The 18889-nt window shown below is 49.6% G+C and overlaps 1 protein-coding gene across 1 annotated transcript; it reads left to right on the top strand.

The window, feature by feature from the left end:
- The first annotated feature begins 622 nt into the window (after positions 1 to 622).
- On the top strand, positions 623 to 17318 carry PDX1 (pancreatic and duodenal homeobox 1). The gene is made up of 2 exons (XM_060235173.1): positions 623 to 1047; positions 16885 to 17318. The coding sequence occupies exons 1-2, from the start codon at positions 627 to 629 to the stop codon at positions 17316 to 17318; spliced, it is 855 nt and encodes a 284-aa protein (XP_060091156.1). The 5' UTR covers positions 623 to 626.
- The last annotated feature ends 1571 nt before the right edge of the window (positions 17319 to 18889 follow it).

The following is an 18889-nucleotide window of genomic DNA, read 5'->3' as shown; positions in this document are numbered from 1 at the left end:
CGCTATTCCGATACATTTGCAGCTCCTCAACCCTAATCCTCAGGCGCTGCCTAGAGAACTTCGCCCCTTGAAAACTAGCACCAAGTTAAAGAACAAAAAACCAGGAGTAAGGCTCCGCAGAGGTTTGTGAGTCGACTTGTCAAGAAGTAGTTCGGCACCCAGTTCCAGAGTACTGCGGCTCAGTCCTGCTTGGGAGCCCCACCCTTCGGCCGGAAGCTCCACCTGATGGATCTACAGCAGCTTATCCGCGAGGATGTCAACCGAGTACTTTGCACCTGCTCAGAGGCGCTCCCGCTCCAGCCCTGCTGTCCCCACGTGACACGGGCGCGCTCAGTGCGAAGGCCTGATTGGAGGGAGGGCAGCGAGACGGCTCGGAGGGGATGGTGGAAGAAAGCGAAAGGACACCGCGGGACCCAAAGGTGACCAAGAGTTTCTTCTCATTGGAAAAGCATCGCCCAATGGAGAGGCGAGAGCGACTCACGTGGGCGGGCGGAGAGCCAATCCGAGGGCTCCCCGGAGATGTCCTGGTCCTCGGGTCCATCGGCAAGTTGGGGCAGGTGAAGTGGACCTGTCAAAGAAAGGCATCGCCCAGCCTGCGCCGACTGCGCGCCTTGCTCGGACGCGCCATGAATACCGACGAGCAGTATTACGCCTCTAGCCAGCTCTTCAAGGAGCCCTGCGCCTTCCAGAGATCCCAGCCACAGGATTACAGCCAGAGCCCTCCCGCCTGCCTCTACATGGGCAGGCAGCAGCCGGAGCCTCCCTACCCCAGTGCTTTGGCGGGCCTGGAACAAGGCAGCCCGCCGGACATCTCCCCCTACGAGGTGCCCCCCATCACAGAAGACCCGGGCCTCTCCCATCTCCATCCCCACCACCAGCATCCTCACCATGCCCACCACCCTCAGCTGCCTCACCCGCACCAAGAAGCTCTGCCCTTCGGAGAGGGGATGGAGCCTGGCGCTTTGGAGGAACCCAGAGCTCCGTTGCCCTTCCCTTGGATGAAATCCACCAAGTCCCACGCCTGGAAGGGCCAGTGGGTTGGCACGGGTAAGACGCCTTCCTCCTTCCCCTCTCTTTCTCTGCTTGTCCCCCCCCCCCCCCCCGAACAACTCCGCTTCTCGCCAGGCTCTGCTTTCTGGGGGGCAACGCTGGGCGGTTGAGTGGCAAGGAAGAGGGGCTTCCAACTTCTCTGGTGGTGGCAAGGATCATTAAACCGCCCCCCCCCCATCAAGCCTGGGCCCATTGAAATGCATGCCCAAAGTTAGAGTCCAGTGGCACCTTTAAGACCAACAAAGTTTTTGTTCAGCGAGGTCGCTTCCGTGCGCAGGCAGAGAGCAGGCAGTCCTATGAGAAGTGCTTTTTGCAAGGGCTCTCGGGAGCTCAGGGCTAAATCTGGAGTAAACAGTTTCCCTTTGGGATGTTGAAGCTCTGCCATTGCTGGCTAGTAGTAGTTGTCGGACAACTTTACTGGCCACAGAGAGCAGTTCCGTGGGAGAGAAGTCATTCCCGCACAACGCACAATAGAGTTCAGTAAAAAATGAAACAGGTAACAACAGAAATAGCCATTTGAAGACATCCGCGCGTTCTGAGCTCTTTTGCCTGCGCCACTAGCTGCACCGACAACCTGCAACACTTTATGGGGCTGATAGGAAGCGACCGGGCAGGGGAAGGGGGAATTACAACCCGTCCTTGTGTGTGTGTGTGTGATGTCTTATGGCAAGAAAATAAATTAGAACGGAACTCGAACGAGGAAACCGAGGGCCATAAATGAATCCCCCCATCTCCCAGGTAGACAGAGGCCTTTTGAGAAAACAGAAGGGTCTATTATTAATTAGATAAATTGTATTATCATAACCATCGCCATATTGTTGTTAATAATTTTCTCTAGCACCATCAAGGAATGTGGAACAGAATCGAGAGCATTAAAAAGTCAGCTAACCAAATGTTTGCTTAATTTCGACCCCACCTTCCTCCCCCGTGGGGTCCCAAAGTGCCTTATAGTCTCCTCTCCTCCGTTTTGTCCTTTTTGGACACCAGATCTGCTGCTCTTTCCCCCTACCTGAGAGAAGGCAAAAACTCGATGCCCCGCAGGTCATCACTTCTGACAAGATGGCAGCAGAGAATCGAGGTCGACTCCCTTCAGGAAATTCACAAAGGAGTATTCCAGAGCAGTCCTTAAAACCGGATAATTCACCCGCTCACCCAATCCCCGGAGCGGCGTCCCCAGATTTGTAGTCCGCAGAGATTTCCCCCGTTTTAAATCCAGCCCTTCCTGTTTCTTCGAGATTAATTATAGGGGGATATTTCCCCGAAGCAGTAAAGAAGACTCGGGTTTGTTGGGGCGGAGGAGAACCGATCCGCCTTCTGGTGTGTCAGTCGCCACCTCTGGGAACAATAGGATTTAACATCTGGTCATTTTTTAGAAACGCCTCAGCCTACTTGCCTTTCCCACGAAAGGAAAGATTTGAGAGTTCTCCGTTCGTGGGGAAGGTAAGTGGAAAGGTACCTTGTGTCGTCTGGCAGGGCGCTGGGGGGCGGGGGGATGCTTTGGATTGCAACTGGATCTGAACCAGAAACTGCCGCTAACTTCCTGCTGCCTCTCAAAGCTGCGTCCTTGAATTAGTTATGCGGAAACGGAGCAGGGCAAGAAAAGGGCTCTTTCCCAAGAGAGCCTCAAAGGGAGCCGAGGGAAATCAGCCCACCAAAGAGTTCCCTTCTTGTCTCTGGCCTTACACGGAGGACCCGGCCTGAGGCCTACAGGCTGGCAGGAAGGAGCCCGAGGGAGCGCCACGGGACTGACTGGCTCGGCGTGGGCCTGCTTATTGGGAAAGGGTCGCTGCTTACTCTCGCGAAAGCCCCGTTCCTACTCACACCACACGTCTAGTAGGTAAATTCGGTGGAACTTTTGCTTAAGTCCGCGTTGGTCCCGCAGTTGTTTATTTAGAAATAATGGTCGCTTTTCTCCCACTGAGCGGAACGGGATTGAAACGAATGCCGTATTTACCCGAAAAGTGATCCCGAATGTAAGACGATCCCTTTAAAATGTTGCGCACCCTAAATTTATGAATGGACATTTCATTAACTTGTAGGCGAGCATAAGACGATCCCCTCTTTTTTTTTTTTAATGCCATACCGGGGGGAGGGGGGGAACCCATGTACTTCTATCCCCCCCTGTCCGTATTACTGCAAGAAGGGGAAAGGAGAGCCCAATCCTGTGCCTGTCTTGGAATTAGATCCCACGAACTGCAGGAGGCCTGACGCCCAGCCGAGGGGCTCACAGGCTTCAGTGGTGTTTTCTGCCTTAGCCGACTTAACCCCTGCTGCCCCCGGCCTTTTGCTCCCCGGTCGCCCGGCTAAAGGCGCACAGGCTGCAGAATGACGCTTCGGGCCGGGGAGGGGGCCTCATGGATGGATTCTAGGCGCGCTCTTAACCATCTCCGTGGTGGAGCTGGTCCTCCCCTCCGTTGGGTTGTCTCTCTCAGAAATAACTGCTCAAGATCCGTGGGAGTGTGAGTGGCGGTGGCTGTGGTATGCTCCGCATTCTGTATCATTGAGCGCGCCTGATGTATCCTGGGATAGAAAAGACAAGGCGCCTGTCGGGGGGTGTAGCTTTGAGGCGTCGGGTAGTCCTCCTAGGAAGGGTGCAAAGGAGACCCGGGTGCCCGAAAAGGTCTGTGGTGGCTGCTGCAGATGTCGACTGAACGCGCAGCCATGTTCGTCGGGCCCAACAGCCTGTATGCTCTTTTGTTGCGGGTGGAGATGCGCCTTCACACCCAGAGCAGCTGGTAGTTATTACGCCCCACGCTGGATTATGCTGTTTGGGCCTCAGCTGGGTTCCTGGGGTCGGGGCTGGTTGATGCCAAATTGCCAGTGGATGTCACCACAAGGATTCTTCCAGGCAGGCGGGCTTGCGTTGCAGCAGGGCTTGCCGCTCTGTCATCTGCGGCCATAAAAATATGGCTACAAGAACACGGTGGGGGGACTCCACGGCGATCCGCTGGATTGTCTCCCATTTGAAATTGTTTTGTCCTGATTCGCCTGGCCCAGGCCAGCTCGATCTCCTGAGACCCCTGAAGTTAAGCAGGGCTGCCCCCCCCATAGGATTTGGATGGGGAACCACCAAGGAAGTCCGGGGGGGCAGCGGAGGCAGGCGGTGGAGACCCACCTCTGAACGCCTCTCTCTTGGAAATCCTCCGCGGTGGGGTCGCCAGAAACCGGCTGTAATGTGAAGGCGCTTTCTGCAGCCCAAGTGGTTTGACTCAGAGCGGCGGGAATGAGAAAGCTGAAGAGAGCTGCCGGGGTGGGAAGGGGGGAGAAGGTTCTGGTTCCTGGGCTGTCTGCGAGCTGGAAGTCCTAGGCTGACAGCACCGAGTGTCTGTTTCTCTTCGTGCGGATGAAAAGAAGAGGGTCTTAATTCGGTCCGGGTCTTCATTCGGGCAACCTACCCTGAAGCTCATGGACCGGCAGGAAACAGATTTGGCTCCCTGATAAACCAGTTTAGACCTCAGTCAAGCGGAAGCCCCAAGGTCACTTCCTTGGGGAAAAGCCTACTTGGCTTCGGTGGGGCTTGCTTCGGAGAGGCCAAGGGAGGACGAGACTGGGGTGCCTGGAAGTAGTTCCAGCCAGGCACTCCCGTAGGGAACAAGCGTGGCGAAGGCGCACAAGGCTCTCTCCAGCCCAGGAAGGGCTCCGGCGGGGAGAGCCCCTGTCTGTCTCCGGCTGGACAATGTTATCGGGCCCAGCGTCTCCCCTGCTCCAGGTCACGCCTTTCTGCAAATAGGGCGCAGCTACCAGCTTGGTTCAGAGAGACAGCAGAAAGAGCGAGCCGGGACGGGGGGGGGGGGAGGGGGGCCTGCTTATAAATTTCGGGCAGCGTCGAAGCAGAGACGACGGCGGAGAGAAGGGACAAAGGCAACGTCTTCCTCGGGATCCATCCGAGCTGAATCCGGAGGAGGAAGCCCCCTCCCCCCACACTCTCCGGCAGGATGCTGCCAACCCCCGGGACACCCCGACCTGCGCCAGCAGAATGAGAGCATGTGGGGCGCAGAAGAGGGCCAAGGAAGGGTCTCCACTGACCTCCGCGTCTTTGGGAAAGGCCCCCGAATTCGGTGAGACTTCCTTGCCTGGGGCGTCTCCATGGGGGCCCTGCCTTTCTCTTCCCGCTTTGAATACTCGAGGCAAGGCGCTGGATTTGCTAGTCTGAGCGCTTTCCATAATTTCTGCAAAACGGGACTGTTTGTTTGTCTGGCTGGTTTTTAAACCGCCCTCACCTTGTGGAACGGGGCCCAGGACGGTGTACATAGATATAAAACATTTACATAATAACATTATTAGATTTTTAAACCATAATATACTGTAACAGCAGTAGTACCTAAAACCAATAAGATGGCGCTGCTTCGTGGTGGCAGGAGAAACAGGGGTGCAAGCCAGATGAAAAGCCTCAAAATCCTCCCGGAAAATTGTTGCCAACTGGCCTCCAGAAATGGGACTCCCCCCACCCCCATTTGAATAGCGAAAAGAACTGTTTTAACAAAAGCGAGAGCGCAAGGAAGATCCCTAAAGGGTCTTCGGCGGCGTCGGATATTTTTCCACAAACGGTTTGAATGCCTGACTGATGCCTATTTATTTGTATTCTCTGGTTTCAGTACTTGTTTCTATCTCGTAGCTGTCCGGCGGTCTTTTCTATCAGATAATATTTTAGTATCGCTAGGTCGCTAATGAGGTTTCCTAGCTGATGGCTACCGCAAGACTGGCCAGAGGGGAACAAGTCCCGTTGGCCTTTGTAACCTGTAAACGAGAGGAGTTAGCCGTGCTAGTCTGTTGCTGCAAAATAGTAAAGAGTCTGTTAAGACTAAAGAATGCATAAGCTTTGGAGAAACAACAGCTCTCTTCCTCAGATGCCTGCAAACATAACTTCAGTGGGCTTGGCCTGGAGTAACTGTGCATAGGATTGCACTGCGACGGGTTATATCTGAAGGTTAAAATCTCACACTCACCACAAGACCACAACATTCTACACAAAGCTGAGTCTCAACAGCAGACTCTCTGCAGGTTTTCCTTTTGGTGCCTAACTTTCCTCTGGTTTTGAAATAAAATGCAAGGTCGGTGGAACAATTTATATATACCTCTCATTTAAATATATATATATATATATATATATATATATATATATATATATATATATATATATATATATATATATATATATATATATATATATATATATATATATATATATATATATATATATATATATTTAAATATAATATTTATTTATTTATTTCATTTATATCCCGCCCTCCCCCATCTTGGCAGGCTCAGGGCGGCTAACAACATTCTATAAAACATACAATAATAAATAAAACCTTTAGATTAACAATATAAACATTAAAACATTAAAATTAAAATTAAAACCAGAAGCATGATTTGTGCCCCCTCCTTCTGTCCCCCCCCCCGGAAGAGTGCTGGGTGCTGATCCTTTACTAGTCAAGCGCATTTCATTATTCAGTCAAGACACTCCAAGCCGCAGCCCTAACCATCCTAAACAAAGAAATCAGTCCAACTGAACTCAATAGTGTTTACTTCTAAGAGAATATACTTACTTTTGAATTTCAGCTCTTTGAAAATATTATTGTGTGGCTTTTAGCTAGAATTTGATTTCCATAACTGTATAGAACCTGTTTGTGACGCTCCTGCGCCTGGCGAAGTGAAAGTAACTCGCAGAAGGCCGGTGATCCCACCGCTAGGGGTGTGGCAGGGAGAACGCGCGGACCATCCAAGCCATTCATCTCGGGGGCCAGAGCTCGCCATTACAGAGCCTCTGCTGCCGTCCAGGGAAAGTGGTCAGTATGGCTGGGATAAAAACTTTACACTGGGTGGGGAGGGGGAACTGCGTACAGAGGAGGAAAAGGTAACCCAGTTGAGGTTCCCAAGGGTGGTAGTGGTGGAGGAGGGGAAAGTGCCCCCAAGTCGCAGCCGACCTCTGGCCACCCGTCGCGTTTTCAAGGCAAGAGACATTCAGAGGTGGTTTGTTGGCCTCTGCATACTGACCCTGGTATTCCTTGGGGGTCTCCCACCAGGGCCGACCCTGCTTCGCTTCAAAGATCTCATCTGATCAGCCTGGGCCATCTAGATCCGGGCTCCAAATAACTTTCTTTGGCTATCGATTCGAAGCGTCTGCGTAGCGACCCTGGTGTCCCCTGGCGGTCTCCAAGACTCCGTCTAAGCTGCAGGGTCTTGTGAGCAGCAATTCTGATTCGTGAGCTGCTGGCATTAGACCGAGCGATTTGGCTACTGCATAAATTAGTTTGCTCTGGGCCCATCCTTCCTGAGCCGAGACAAAAATGTGTGAGCCGGGGGCTAAAAAACACTGGTGGCCTGTCTCCCATCCAAATAGAAACCAGTGGCGACTTTGCTTAGCTTCTCAGACCTGACTCGCCTGGCTGGGCCTCCATACACTCTGAGTTTTGTAAAAAACGTTTGGCATTTTCAGAGCGAGGTTGACGCAGTGGTTAGAGTGAAGGACTAGCATCTGGGAAACCCACTCCGCTGTGCACGCCCCCTTGCTGGGTGACCAGTCCCACCCCACTCAGCCTCACCTACCTCACAGGGCTGCGGTGTGGATGAAACAGAGGAAAGGAGAACCACGTGAGCCGCTTGGGGTCCCGGTTGGGGAGAAATGCCAGGTATAAATGAAGAAAACGAACAGCATGTCTAAATACGTCCATGCAGTTCTGCATGCAGATCTGTAAGTGCTGTGATGTATTATTGGCTACAGGCAGAAACGTGCTGCTGAAAACAGCGGCTTTTCCAACATGCGAAGTTGGTTGCACTGAAATTCATCGCGCGGATTCCAAGAAAACGTCTGGGTAGAAATATTCCATTACCGAATTAGGTGAATACAGAAAGGTCCTTTCCACAACAATCATATTTGTCATCGATACAGATCCGTTACAGGAGGATTTCCCACAGGAAATATATGTAGGGGATAACTGACATATGTGCCTCCCTCAATGCTGTGTGTTGTACGTAGGACATGAAGCTACCGCCCAACTGGAGCGTCAGTTCCTAGAATTTATTAATGGCCCGGCTTTACTTCAGCAGTCTGCTTGCATGAGCTTGTAATCCCACACCCCATGATCTTGTATTGGAGTCAGAGATCTGGCTCAGCTGTAGTAAACCAGCAGCATGAGCCATCTTAGTGTAACAAAGTAGGAGTCAAGTGCGCCTTTAAGACCAACAAAATTTTATTCAGAATATAAGATTTCATGTGCTGTAAGCACACTTCATCAGACGAGGAATCAGGTACAGTGAGTAGAGCTACATAAAGCTGGTAGGCAGTGGTTTAGAATGCAAAAAGGTACAAATTTAAGATCCAATCAGTTTTACAAGATCAGTTACTATCAGTTAATAACCCATTATTTTTTCTCCAATAACATGTAGTAGAAGAGCTATTTCACACCACTAGCCATAGCACTGGGAAGAGTTGAGCACGAATAACTCGTAACTACCACTGATTTTGATTTGTATTCCTTTCCTAAGAGATGTCTGCAGCACCTCACAAATCTGCCATTAATTGGTATCGGTTAGCGAATCCTGAAGCAAACGTATTTTCTTCCTTCAATAGGTCGGCTATACAGGCTAAAGTTTTGGGGAAGGTGTAATAGTATAATTAACAGATTGAGCAAACCTTTGCTCTGGGTAACATGAGCATGAGAAACCAATAAAACAGTAACATGTCAAATTGCGCGAATGTCTGTTTATCACTCTATTATAAGCCCGGGCCATAAAGAGGGCATTTCTTTCTCAGAAGTTTTCCCCATCCAAATAATTTACCTTTTAACATGCAACATACATATAGTTTGCCATTAGAAGAAAAATACATTAAAATATAGTGGAAGATGGGTTTAGTATATGTAATGAGATAAACTTTTTGGATTTATGCCCCGCCGCACAAGTGGGTTTCCCATACTGGTGTGTGATTTTACTAAGTAAGGAGGCTAATGATGTTTTTAACTTTCTGTAATAAATACATGTATTTTGGGGTATGATTTTACTTTACCTGTTTTTACTTTTTGGCCTTTACCGTATATTAACCTTTCAGGTTCTTCATTCCAGTTTTTGGGTTAAGCTTTCCCCGCCCCCCCCCTCTTTGTTTTTCTTTTCCATGCACCAGTGAAGCCAAATTCAGACTTCCGGGCGTGTTTGCTTAGGCTAAGGTACTATTTCTCACCCTTTACATGCTTAATCCAAGAAACACGAGCAGTGTGTCCACAGCGCACACAATTGCCACATAAAATGGTAACATCCGTTTTATTGACAATGCAGACGCGTACATGACGTAGAGATGAAGGATGTACAAAGCCCATTCACTTCAGCATGTTTTAGCCATAAAGCAGAACAAAAACGATTTAGAACAGAGTATGCACAGGATAAAACATTCATTTCGTGGGAGAAACCTACCTGGATGAGTGAAGCTGCCTCATACCGACTCAGACCAGCACTGGTCGATCAAGGCCAGCGTGGTCTACTCGTGGTGCGAGAGTCTCTCCACCTGGAAATCTTTCCCTTCCCTGACCCTTTTAGCCGAGGATGACAGCCAGAGACTGATCTTCTGCATGCTCTGAGCCTCGCAATAAGAATAAAGACAACACACGCATTTAAAATCAGGCTGCATTTACAAACCACCCTCCTTAGCAAATACATTGATCCAGATAAGGGTAAATGGCAGTTAGAAAAATTCATCCGCAGTGTACCCAGTGTTCAAACAAAATGTCAGGGAAATTTAATTCTCCAGCCGTTCACAGTTCCAACCCAACCTTTACATGTTCAAGTCTTTTACGGCTGACGTGCTTCTGCACTTCTCCTTTCAGGAGTATTGTTCCCGAGGAGACCTTTGTAGGATTGTTCTGCACGTGCCGCAGTTCCATTGTGCGACAGCTGAGGTACAAACTTAAGGCCAGCAAGGGAAAGCCAGCTCAAGGTCCAGAGTTGGGCCAAATGGAATCAGGGTTTAGCCCTGATCAGTTTGTTGCTGACTTTTGTAAAACCCTGGACAGCCCATATGACACACTCGGAGTTTCACTTTACCCCCCAGCGTTGCTGGGAGGAAAAATACGGAGGGCAGAAGAACGTTGGGTCCCCGCTGGAGAAAAGGTGGGGTGTAAACGAACACGTGGGATTATGGTGGGGAAGCAGATGACGTCCATTTCTTTCAGGCCAATCCGGGCTAGGACCCTGTTCTCTATGGACTGACCTGATAGGAAATGTTCCTAAAACCCAATGTGATTTATATCCAAATGCAATAAATTAACAAACACACCCCCAGCCACTCAACATTGATTTATAGGCTCAGCGGTTACGTAATCGTGGTCAATCAAAGCATTTCTGAGCATTCCCCCATCAGGGCAAAGAGGTACGACTTTTTTTTTTTTTTTTTACTGTGCCAACCGCCTCCAGGGCCAGCCCTTTGGGCATCCAATACAACGGGGTCGTGGAAAGATTGCCGGGACGGGAGTAGATCTCACCGAGGAAACTGGGTTTAGCGGTGGCTGGTAAAATACCTTCTGACACAAGAAAGGATCGCTGGGGCTTCTTGTCCATTTCGCGTCTGCTCCAGTAAGGCCCGAGAGAGGCTGACTTTAAGACATACCCGAACGCTAAGAGGCGGATGAGGCCACCACAGAAGCCGGAACAAGAAGCCCAGTCCGAGCGACGATCTTGTCCAGCAGCAGCAGTCCGGTATCTCTCGAAGCCCTTCCGCCCATTCTGGGCAGGTGCGACGCTCAGGCACATCCTTTCGAAGGAGAAACCAGATTCGACTCTCGCTGCCCGGAGCCGGCAAGAGGGAGAAGAGACCGCGCCGTCTCTGCTGTGCCTTCTCCTTGCTTTGCCTCGTCAAGAGGCTGCCTAAGAAGGGAAGGAAACACAACCTGCTGGGGTTTCTTTCTAGATCCGACGAGCTTGCCTGTCCTGGCCTCCTTGAGGGATACATGTCATAATTAATAATAACTGCAACAGTACCTTTGGCAGTCCGATACGCAGAAGAGCAAGATTTGAGCTCAGTGGTGCCTTGCAGAGAACCAAGGTTTCCAGGGTATAAACTTTGGACAGAGGTCAGTTATTTGACCAAAGGGAGCTTTGAGTCTCCAGAGCTCTGGGAATCTTGTTGATCCTTAAATAGCTTTGAAGATCTGTATCTTGGTCTTCTGGGACAGACCAACACAAGTACCCACCTGAAGGTTTTAGTCCATTCTGTCTGTTGCTGTGTCTGATTCTACTGTGATAGCCCTGCGCCGTTTTTAGCGTTTCGTGTTAATGCTTACGCTTAATCTCAGCTTGGTTTCAGTTACAGTATCAGATTTCTGATAGTTTTCCAATTCCTGCAATCTATTGTATTGTTTATTGGTTGTCTGCCTTGGTTCTTAACGAGAAAGGCGGACTATACATACATGTCTACATGTGTATGTATAGCCCGCCTTTCTCATTAAGACCCAAGGGGAAAATCCAACACACACACACACACACACACAAACACACAACCCTTTCCCTGTGTATGTATATAGAAAAACGTCTCCAACATAATTATTGTAAAGTGATAGCCGAGTTAATCTGTCCTAGCAAAATAATATTTTCTTTAAAATTTCAGTATGAGCTTTCCGGAGTCAGAGCTCAGTTCTTCTGATGGGTATATGATGGGAAAATCTTACTGGGAAATTTTACAGGTGATGTTTTGTTGCACTCGACCTTAATGAGCCGGATGCTACCAAAGGTAAAACGTGCTTATTTCTGGTGGATTTCGGTGGAACTCAATTCAGAGCGCGATTCAGTACAAATCGGGAAAGGAAGTTTATTCCCAGATTAAGGATGCCCACCCTTGAAACATAGTATGAACTCCTGCACCTTCACACGGGAGGAAGCCTTGATCTGGATAACCCATATCTTAGAAACGAAGCAGAGTCGATTCTGGTCAGTATTTGGATGGGAAACGGTCGCTGACGCTGCAGAGAGCCAGCAGCGGCAAACCACCTCTGAATCTCTCTTGCCTAGAAGCCCCCTGGAACATGGAAAGTCGGGTTGCAAAAATGCTCGACTCCGATCGCATCATCCAGTTTAGACCCGCCAGTCCTTCGGAGACTGCACTTCTTCGTGGTCTCTGCGCTTCACACTCATGGGATAGAGCGCCTGCGCCGATCCCCGAATACCGGTACTTGTTGCCAGTCCCGTATTCAAAAAAGGGAAGCGGTGGGTTTCTAATGACTATCCTGTCGGTGTGGCTCCTCGGCTCCGCAGTTCTGGTCTCAGTGAAAGTGGAAGAGCGACCCTTTCCCAGCTGCCCCAGTGCCTGCCTCACGAAGCAATTCTCCCCTCGAAACAGAATCCCGTATCCAGAGACTCGAAACCAAATGGCTCTAGGGATGTCCTTCGGATAAGCAGTAGCCCAGGTTGTTCTCCAGAGCCAGGATCCCGGCGTGAAGTCCGGCGATCCCTAACAAGGTCTGGTTTACCTGAGATGGGCATCTTTTCCCGCCCTGCTGGAAAGGAACCGCTGCCCCCTGCTCCTATTTGCAGCCGCCAAAGGCTTCTTTTCATTCAGAAAGAGGCGCGGGGCTGGGGGGGGGGGGAGTGTTCAATAAGCTCGCCTTTTGTCTGCCTTCCAAAATGTGCAGAGGAGGGCGCTTCGCCAATAGATTTCGAGAACCCCCTGGCCAAAGCAGCGTGCAGTCGCCAGAAGCGGGAAGGTGGTCTGGGGAGCCTCTGGTTCGAGACCCGCGGCCAGCCAGAAGCGGCTGGCTCTTCTTCGGCGCCTCCCCAGAGCTCCTCTTCAGATGTGGGGGTGGGGGGAGCTGCTGCCTCTACGGATCCTTTCGGTTTCGGTCCTGTTGAAACAGATTTACAGATTTTCTGCAATCGTAAACGGCCGGTCACCAAGCCATTGTGGCGGCGGCGGGAGTGCCCGGGTTCCACCAAGCCCACAAGAGCCTCTCCCCAGCAGCGGTCCTGCCAAAGCACAAGCCTCGCTGGTCTTTTTCCTCCCTTCCCCGCACAGCAGTCAGTCCCTGGGGAGCGAAAGGAAGCCCCCCGCCAGTTCCAACCTGCTACTAACTGTCCCTCTTCACCTGACCCGAGGGGAAGTTTCCCCTGGCAAAACTCCTGCTGCAATGAAGCCAGAACTAAAAACCCTCCAATGTGTTACGTTGGCTAGAACGGAAAAACGCCGCAAGGTCAAAACCAGTCGACTTTTGAAGAAGTGGTAAAGTTTCAGGCCCCAGATGCTTTTCGGTTTCCAGAAAGAAGAAGAAGATGAAGAAGATATTGGATTTATATCCCGTCCTCCACTCTCTGAGAGTCTCAGAGCGGCTCACAATCTCCTTTACCTTCCTCCCCCACAACAGACACCCTGTGAGGTGGGTGGGGCTGGAGAAGGCTCTCACAGCAGCTGCCCTTTCAAGGACAACCTCTGCCAGAGCTATGGCTGACCCAAGGCCATTCCAGCAGGTGCAAGTGGAGGTGGTCTGGCCGGAGCCTTTTTTTGTTTGGCCTGGGCTGAGGGCACCGCTGGAGAAGAGCCGCTTCGCTGTACCTTTCCGCCTCTTCTACCAAGTGCAGCGGGGGCCATCTTAATGCTACTTTTAAAGATGCCCTCATATGTTTATGGAAATTCGAGCTCCTTCTTACCAGGTAAGTAATCCCATCGACCTGGCTACAGGGAAAGTGGCCAGAGGAGATTTCCCTTGGAGCCAGCTGTAGTCTGTTAAGTTGATCCGGTTTGTCTTCAGCAGTGGGCCCCAAAATTGTGTAGAAGTTTTCTTGGGTTTATTGATGGGAAGGGTGTGGACTTCCACGAAGTCCTTTTGTTTTGGAAACCGAGTGGGTTCAATAGAACTGAATGGAAAGGCAACACTCCGGTCAGAAGTCGCCCCCCCCCCAAGTTAGTGTTTTTGAGGGCCAGGGCTTTTTAAAGCAGGGACGCATAGGAACGCAGTTCCGGCTGACTTGGCACCAAGGGGTGTGTCCTAATATGCAAATGAGTCCCTGTTGGGCTTTTTCTACAAAGCCCTGTGTAAAACAATGGTGATGTCTGGGGTGTGACCTAATATGCAAATGAGTTCCTGCTGAGGTTTTTCTACTAAAAAGGCCCTGATGAGCGTGGTTCGTTTTGTTGGGGAGTACATGTCGGTATTGTATGGCTTGCATGTCGGTATTGTATGGCTTGCATGTCGGTATTGTATGGCTTGCTTCCATCGCCTCTTCTTGCATGCTGTCAGTTGGATTCCTAAACAAGTTAAGCCAAACTTGTTGGGACACGATCCGTTCAAGGTTAAATGCTTGGGGTAGGCGGGATTCGTTTCAGCGACAGAGACCTGAGTCAGCTTAAAGTTTCCCACCGAAACCAACGAGGCTCCAAGTGGCTGACATGAGCAGTATCCTACCCCTGCTTTTCACCGGATGCTCCTAGTTAGGATCGAAGGCAACAAGGTCTGTTTAGCAGAGCTCCCTTCCCGGCGCGCCTGTCTTAGTTTCTGTGTATAGCTGTAACTTCAAGAACAAGGGCACAGCCCAGCATTTCTCAGGCTGCAGTCCTATGCGCCCTTCCTCGGACCTGAACATCCGGGAGCTGAATAGACTAGGGAAAAAGAAATGGCAAGGTAAATAAGTTCAATAATAACAAAATATCTGCAACCCCCAAGGACTTGGCTAGATCTTGAAAAGCAGAACACCGTCTACCTGTCAAATATTTGCGACTATTTGTCCAGATAATAAGCGCATCACATTGTGATGATTGGAATAAATCGTAGTTTCCACTATTGGGGGGGACGGATGATGGCCACTAACTGGCAAGGCGATGCTATTTGCAGGCCGGCGACTCTCTGCAGGCCATCAGAGGACGTAATGCTTAAGCAACCACACTGGGCAGGTCAATGGTCTATTCCATCAGGTCAGCGCTGTTTCCTGAACAGTTTCCGTGTAGGGTATTCTTAAAGAATAATATTATTTAGCAGAGTTAGAAATGAGTAGCACAGCAGAGAATACACAGAGATCATGTGCGTGTTTAAAGGAATATGACTGGTTTACTTAAAACTATAAGGGAAGGGTAAAACTGGGAAGAAAATAACCGACACTAACTTCTACATGTTTACAGTTTGAGAACAAAGCTAGGAATGACGTCTCTTCTCCAAACATAGACAAAGGGAGGAAGAGATGCCATAAAATGCAGAATAGGCAATACATTGATTTCCAGTCACAACACTTAATTACTGGTCATTTAACTAAGACCTCCTACAGACTTTCGCGGGCTTTCTCTCTAGCTAACAGATAGGTTACAGTAAACACATGTAACTTCCTGTTGACTAACAATAACAACAGGATTAACTCTATAATTACTGAAGTGTTGCAGACTTGTGAATCCCAACATTCCGCCTTGAAAGGTAGGTTTTGATTTTCAAAATGCAGCTGAACTCTCGCCCAGTCTGAACTCCGGAGCGGTTCTGTGTGGGCCTCCTTGGGTGACCAACAATGGCTGTGTCCCTTGAAGTTGACGGGCTTGGAAGGGCGCAACTCTGCCAGCGATTATTGCGCTGTTGATTTCCCGGGTTTACTTTGCCTGTCGGTGGGGGTGGGATCGAACCTTGTTTGGAAAGACACCAAGTGAAAGGGAGGGGCTTATTTTCTTTCAGTACTTTGTTTCTGGTTGTTGATATTACTGCAATGGGAAAAGTGTGTATGTGCGCTAAGTGCCTTTAAGTCGCTTCAGACTTTAGGGACCCTATGAATGAATGCCAGTTCTGCACTTGACCTTTACTCTTGGTTCAGCCCTGTCCCCAAACTGACATTCTACACTAGAATCATGGAATCATAGAAACCAACTCTATGAGTTTATGATTCTAGCGTAGAAAGTAAGTCTGAGCACAGGGCTGAACCAGGATTAAAGGTCTGCCGAAAAGACTTGTCCTTAACACACTTGCTGAGGTCTTGCAAAATGAAGGCCTTGGCTTCCATGATTGACAGATGATCCTAAGGATCAAAGTTCGAGTCCAGTGGCACCTTTAAGACCAACGAAGTTTTATTCAGAATGTGAGCGTGCACAGGAAAGCTTACATTCTGAATAAACTTTGGTTGGTCTTAAAGGTGCCACTGGACTCCAGCTTTGTTCTGTTGCTTTAAAGCAACCCGGCTGCCCACCTGGATCCTAAGGAGACTTACCCCTCCCTAAAACCATTGAAGTGAATGGGTTTAGACTGGGTTGCACTGCCTTTCAGATTGCACTGTGAGTCAATTCATTCCTTTTGTGTTTTCCTCTTGTTTCTCCCCAGTGGCTCTTTCCTTCCCATATTGTGACCAAAGTACCATAGCCTCAGTTTGGCCGTTCTAGCTTCTAGGGAGACTTCAAGCATGATTTGATCTGCAACCCACTTATTTTACGAAGTTATACATTATAATGAGGGAGCGGCGACTTTTGCTCAGAAACGCTCGAATCGGCAATAGGCCGATTTATCTCCATTCAATTAAGGCGCTCCCAGTTGGATTAATCTACTGTTTACAACGGAACAGTTTTAGGATTTGTTTATCATGAATCCCCTCCCCCATTGTGTTTTTCTTTTAAGAAACCAGGGTAGGATTTTTGATCCCCTTTTAATCTACACTGAACTTCCGAAGGGGTTGTGCTGAAACTGTGCCTTCCACTTCTAAGTTCAGTTAAGCTTTTGGGGCAGGCTGCTCGACGTCTCTCTGCCAAGGGAGAAACCCTCATCCTCCCGGGTAGGGTAGGGGCCGGCAAGACTCCCCTTCTAATCCCAGTCCGCAGGAGGGCTCGGAAGTGCTCCAGTCTCTGGGGCTCCTCCTCCTCCTCCTCTCTAACTCTGGCTGGTTCCTTCCTCCGGGCAGGTGGCTCCTTCGTGGTGGAGCCGGAGGAGAACAAGCGGACGCGGACGGCCTACACGCGAGCGCAGCTGCTGGAGCTGGAGAAGGAGTTCCTCTTCAACAAGTACATCTCCCGGCCGCGGCGGGTGGAGCTGGCCGTCATGCTGAACTTGACGGAGCGCCACATCAAGATCTGGTTCCAGAACCGCCGCATGAAGTGGAAGAAGGAGGAGGACAAGAAGCGGGGCGGCGGCGGAGGTGCTGCAGGTGGCGGCGGAGGGAGCGGCCAGGAGCCCGAGCAGGACTGCGTGGTCTCCTCGGGGGAACTGTCTTCGGGCCAAGAGGAGGCTGCCGAGGAGCGGCCGGCGGGGACTCTGGGAGGCGCCCTGGAGCTGCTGCCCCCCAGCCCCGCCGCCTCCCCCCAGCCCTCGGCCAGGTGCCCGCCCGAGGCGCGGTGAAGAAGCGCCCCGACCCGCTCCCCTCCGCAGGACTTTCAGGCCAGGCCCTTCCCTCCCCCGGAAACCCTGCCTCCCAGCCCCTCCAGAGTGACCACCGCTTGGCAGACCGCGAGGAAACTGCGGAGGGGGGCAGACTATGGTATAAGGGCGGGGGGGGAGGGCGCTTTCCCTTCAAAACGTGACCTTCCCATTAAAAAGAAAACAGCAGTCTCCGTTCAGAAACCTGTCAAAGAAATGTGTTCACCTAAAATAAAATAAAAAAGTAACAGGAGATGTTTAAAGGGTTGTTCCAGGGGAGCCGTGTTCTGTTAGATATGCAAAGCAGCAGACTTCTGTTCACCAACTTGAGAAAGGAGACTAAAGAAACAAAACAATACAGGATAAACATCCTGTCTGGCTACTCTCACCTACATGTTTATCCTAAGGCTTTAAACCTTGGGTAAGAGGGAACTAGAGAGACAAAGGGGTGCCTTCACACAACACTAAATATTGCATTTTGCAATTGGATTTTTGTTGTTCTTGTACAGTAAAAATCCAGTTGCAAAACACATTATTTAGTGTATGATGAATGCACCCGAAGACAAAGAGCAATAAAACTGAAACTCAATGCCTCCTTTCTAGTGCAACTTAAGTAGCTAAGACATCAGCATGCACAAACAAACAATAAATTCTTCCTTGGCTTCAGGCAGGGGAATTGCAAATCTCCACACCTCTTCTCAAGTTCCTGACTGAAGTTCATGAAGATTCAGCTTTTCTTGCAGATGTTCAGACTTCTGCTTGCAAGTGGCTTAGTCAGGATATCTGCAACCATCTCTTCAGAAGGACAGAACTCTGTCTCAATGAGTCCTTGTAGTTGCATCTCTCTCACTTTGTGGTATCTCACAGCAACATGTATGGTATTGGCTTTGATGCTTTCACTCTTGGTCAAAGTAATACATGGTCATATATGTAATACAAAGTAATACATGGTGATTACAAAGTAATACATGCTCTTCAAACAGGGTTATTGGTGTAGGTTCTTCTGTTCCAAAGTCTTTCAGTGGATAGAGGATTCAAGTGGATTCAAGTTCACTGCAGGCATTTGCAGCAGATGTAAATGCAGTTTCAGTTGATGGCAAAGTACGGTAGTTGTTTTTAACTCATCCACTTGATTAAGTTGTTTCCATGGAAAAATAGGCAGCCACTTACTGATTTGGGATCAGTCACATCTTCATCCCCACTCAGCATCCATATGCCCAACCAATCTTGGGTTGTCACAAGCTGAAATCTTCAGTTTCAGATTAGCTGTTCTGCTGAGATATTTGACCACTTTCTTTACAGCATGCCAATCATAGTGATTAGGTGAGCTTGTCTTTCTGCTTAAAATTCCAACAGCTGCAGATATATCAGGTCAGATGACTTGGCTCAATATAGAAGTTTATCAATAGTTGCTCTGTACAGATTGTTGGTTTTTAAGTAGCACTCCATCTTCAAGATTGAGGTAAACCGGATCAAGTAGAAAATTTACTATTTTGACATCTTCCAGGTTCAGGAATTTAAAAAGATTTAAGATATGTTTTTTATTTAAGCCT

The sequence above is a fragment of the Heteronotia binoei genome, chromosome 3 (assembly GCF_032191835.1).
Source record: "Heteronotia binoei isolate CCM8104 ecotype False Entrance Well chromosome 3, APGP_CSIRO_Hbin_v1, whole genome shotgun sequence".
In the NCBI taxonomy this organism is placed as follows: Eukaryota; Metazoa; Chordata; class Lepidosauria; order Squamata; family Gekkonidae; genus Heteronotia; species Heteronotia binoei.
Note: the sequence above shows the minus strand (reverse complement) of the source record. Positions and strands in the feature narration are given on the sequence as shown.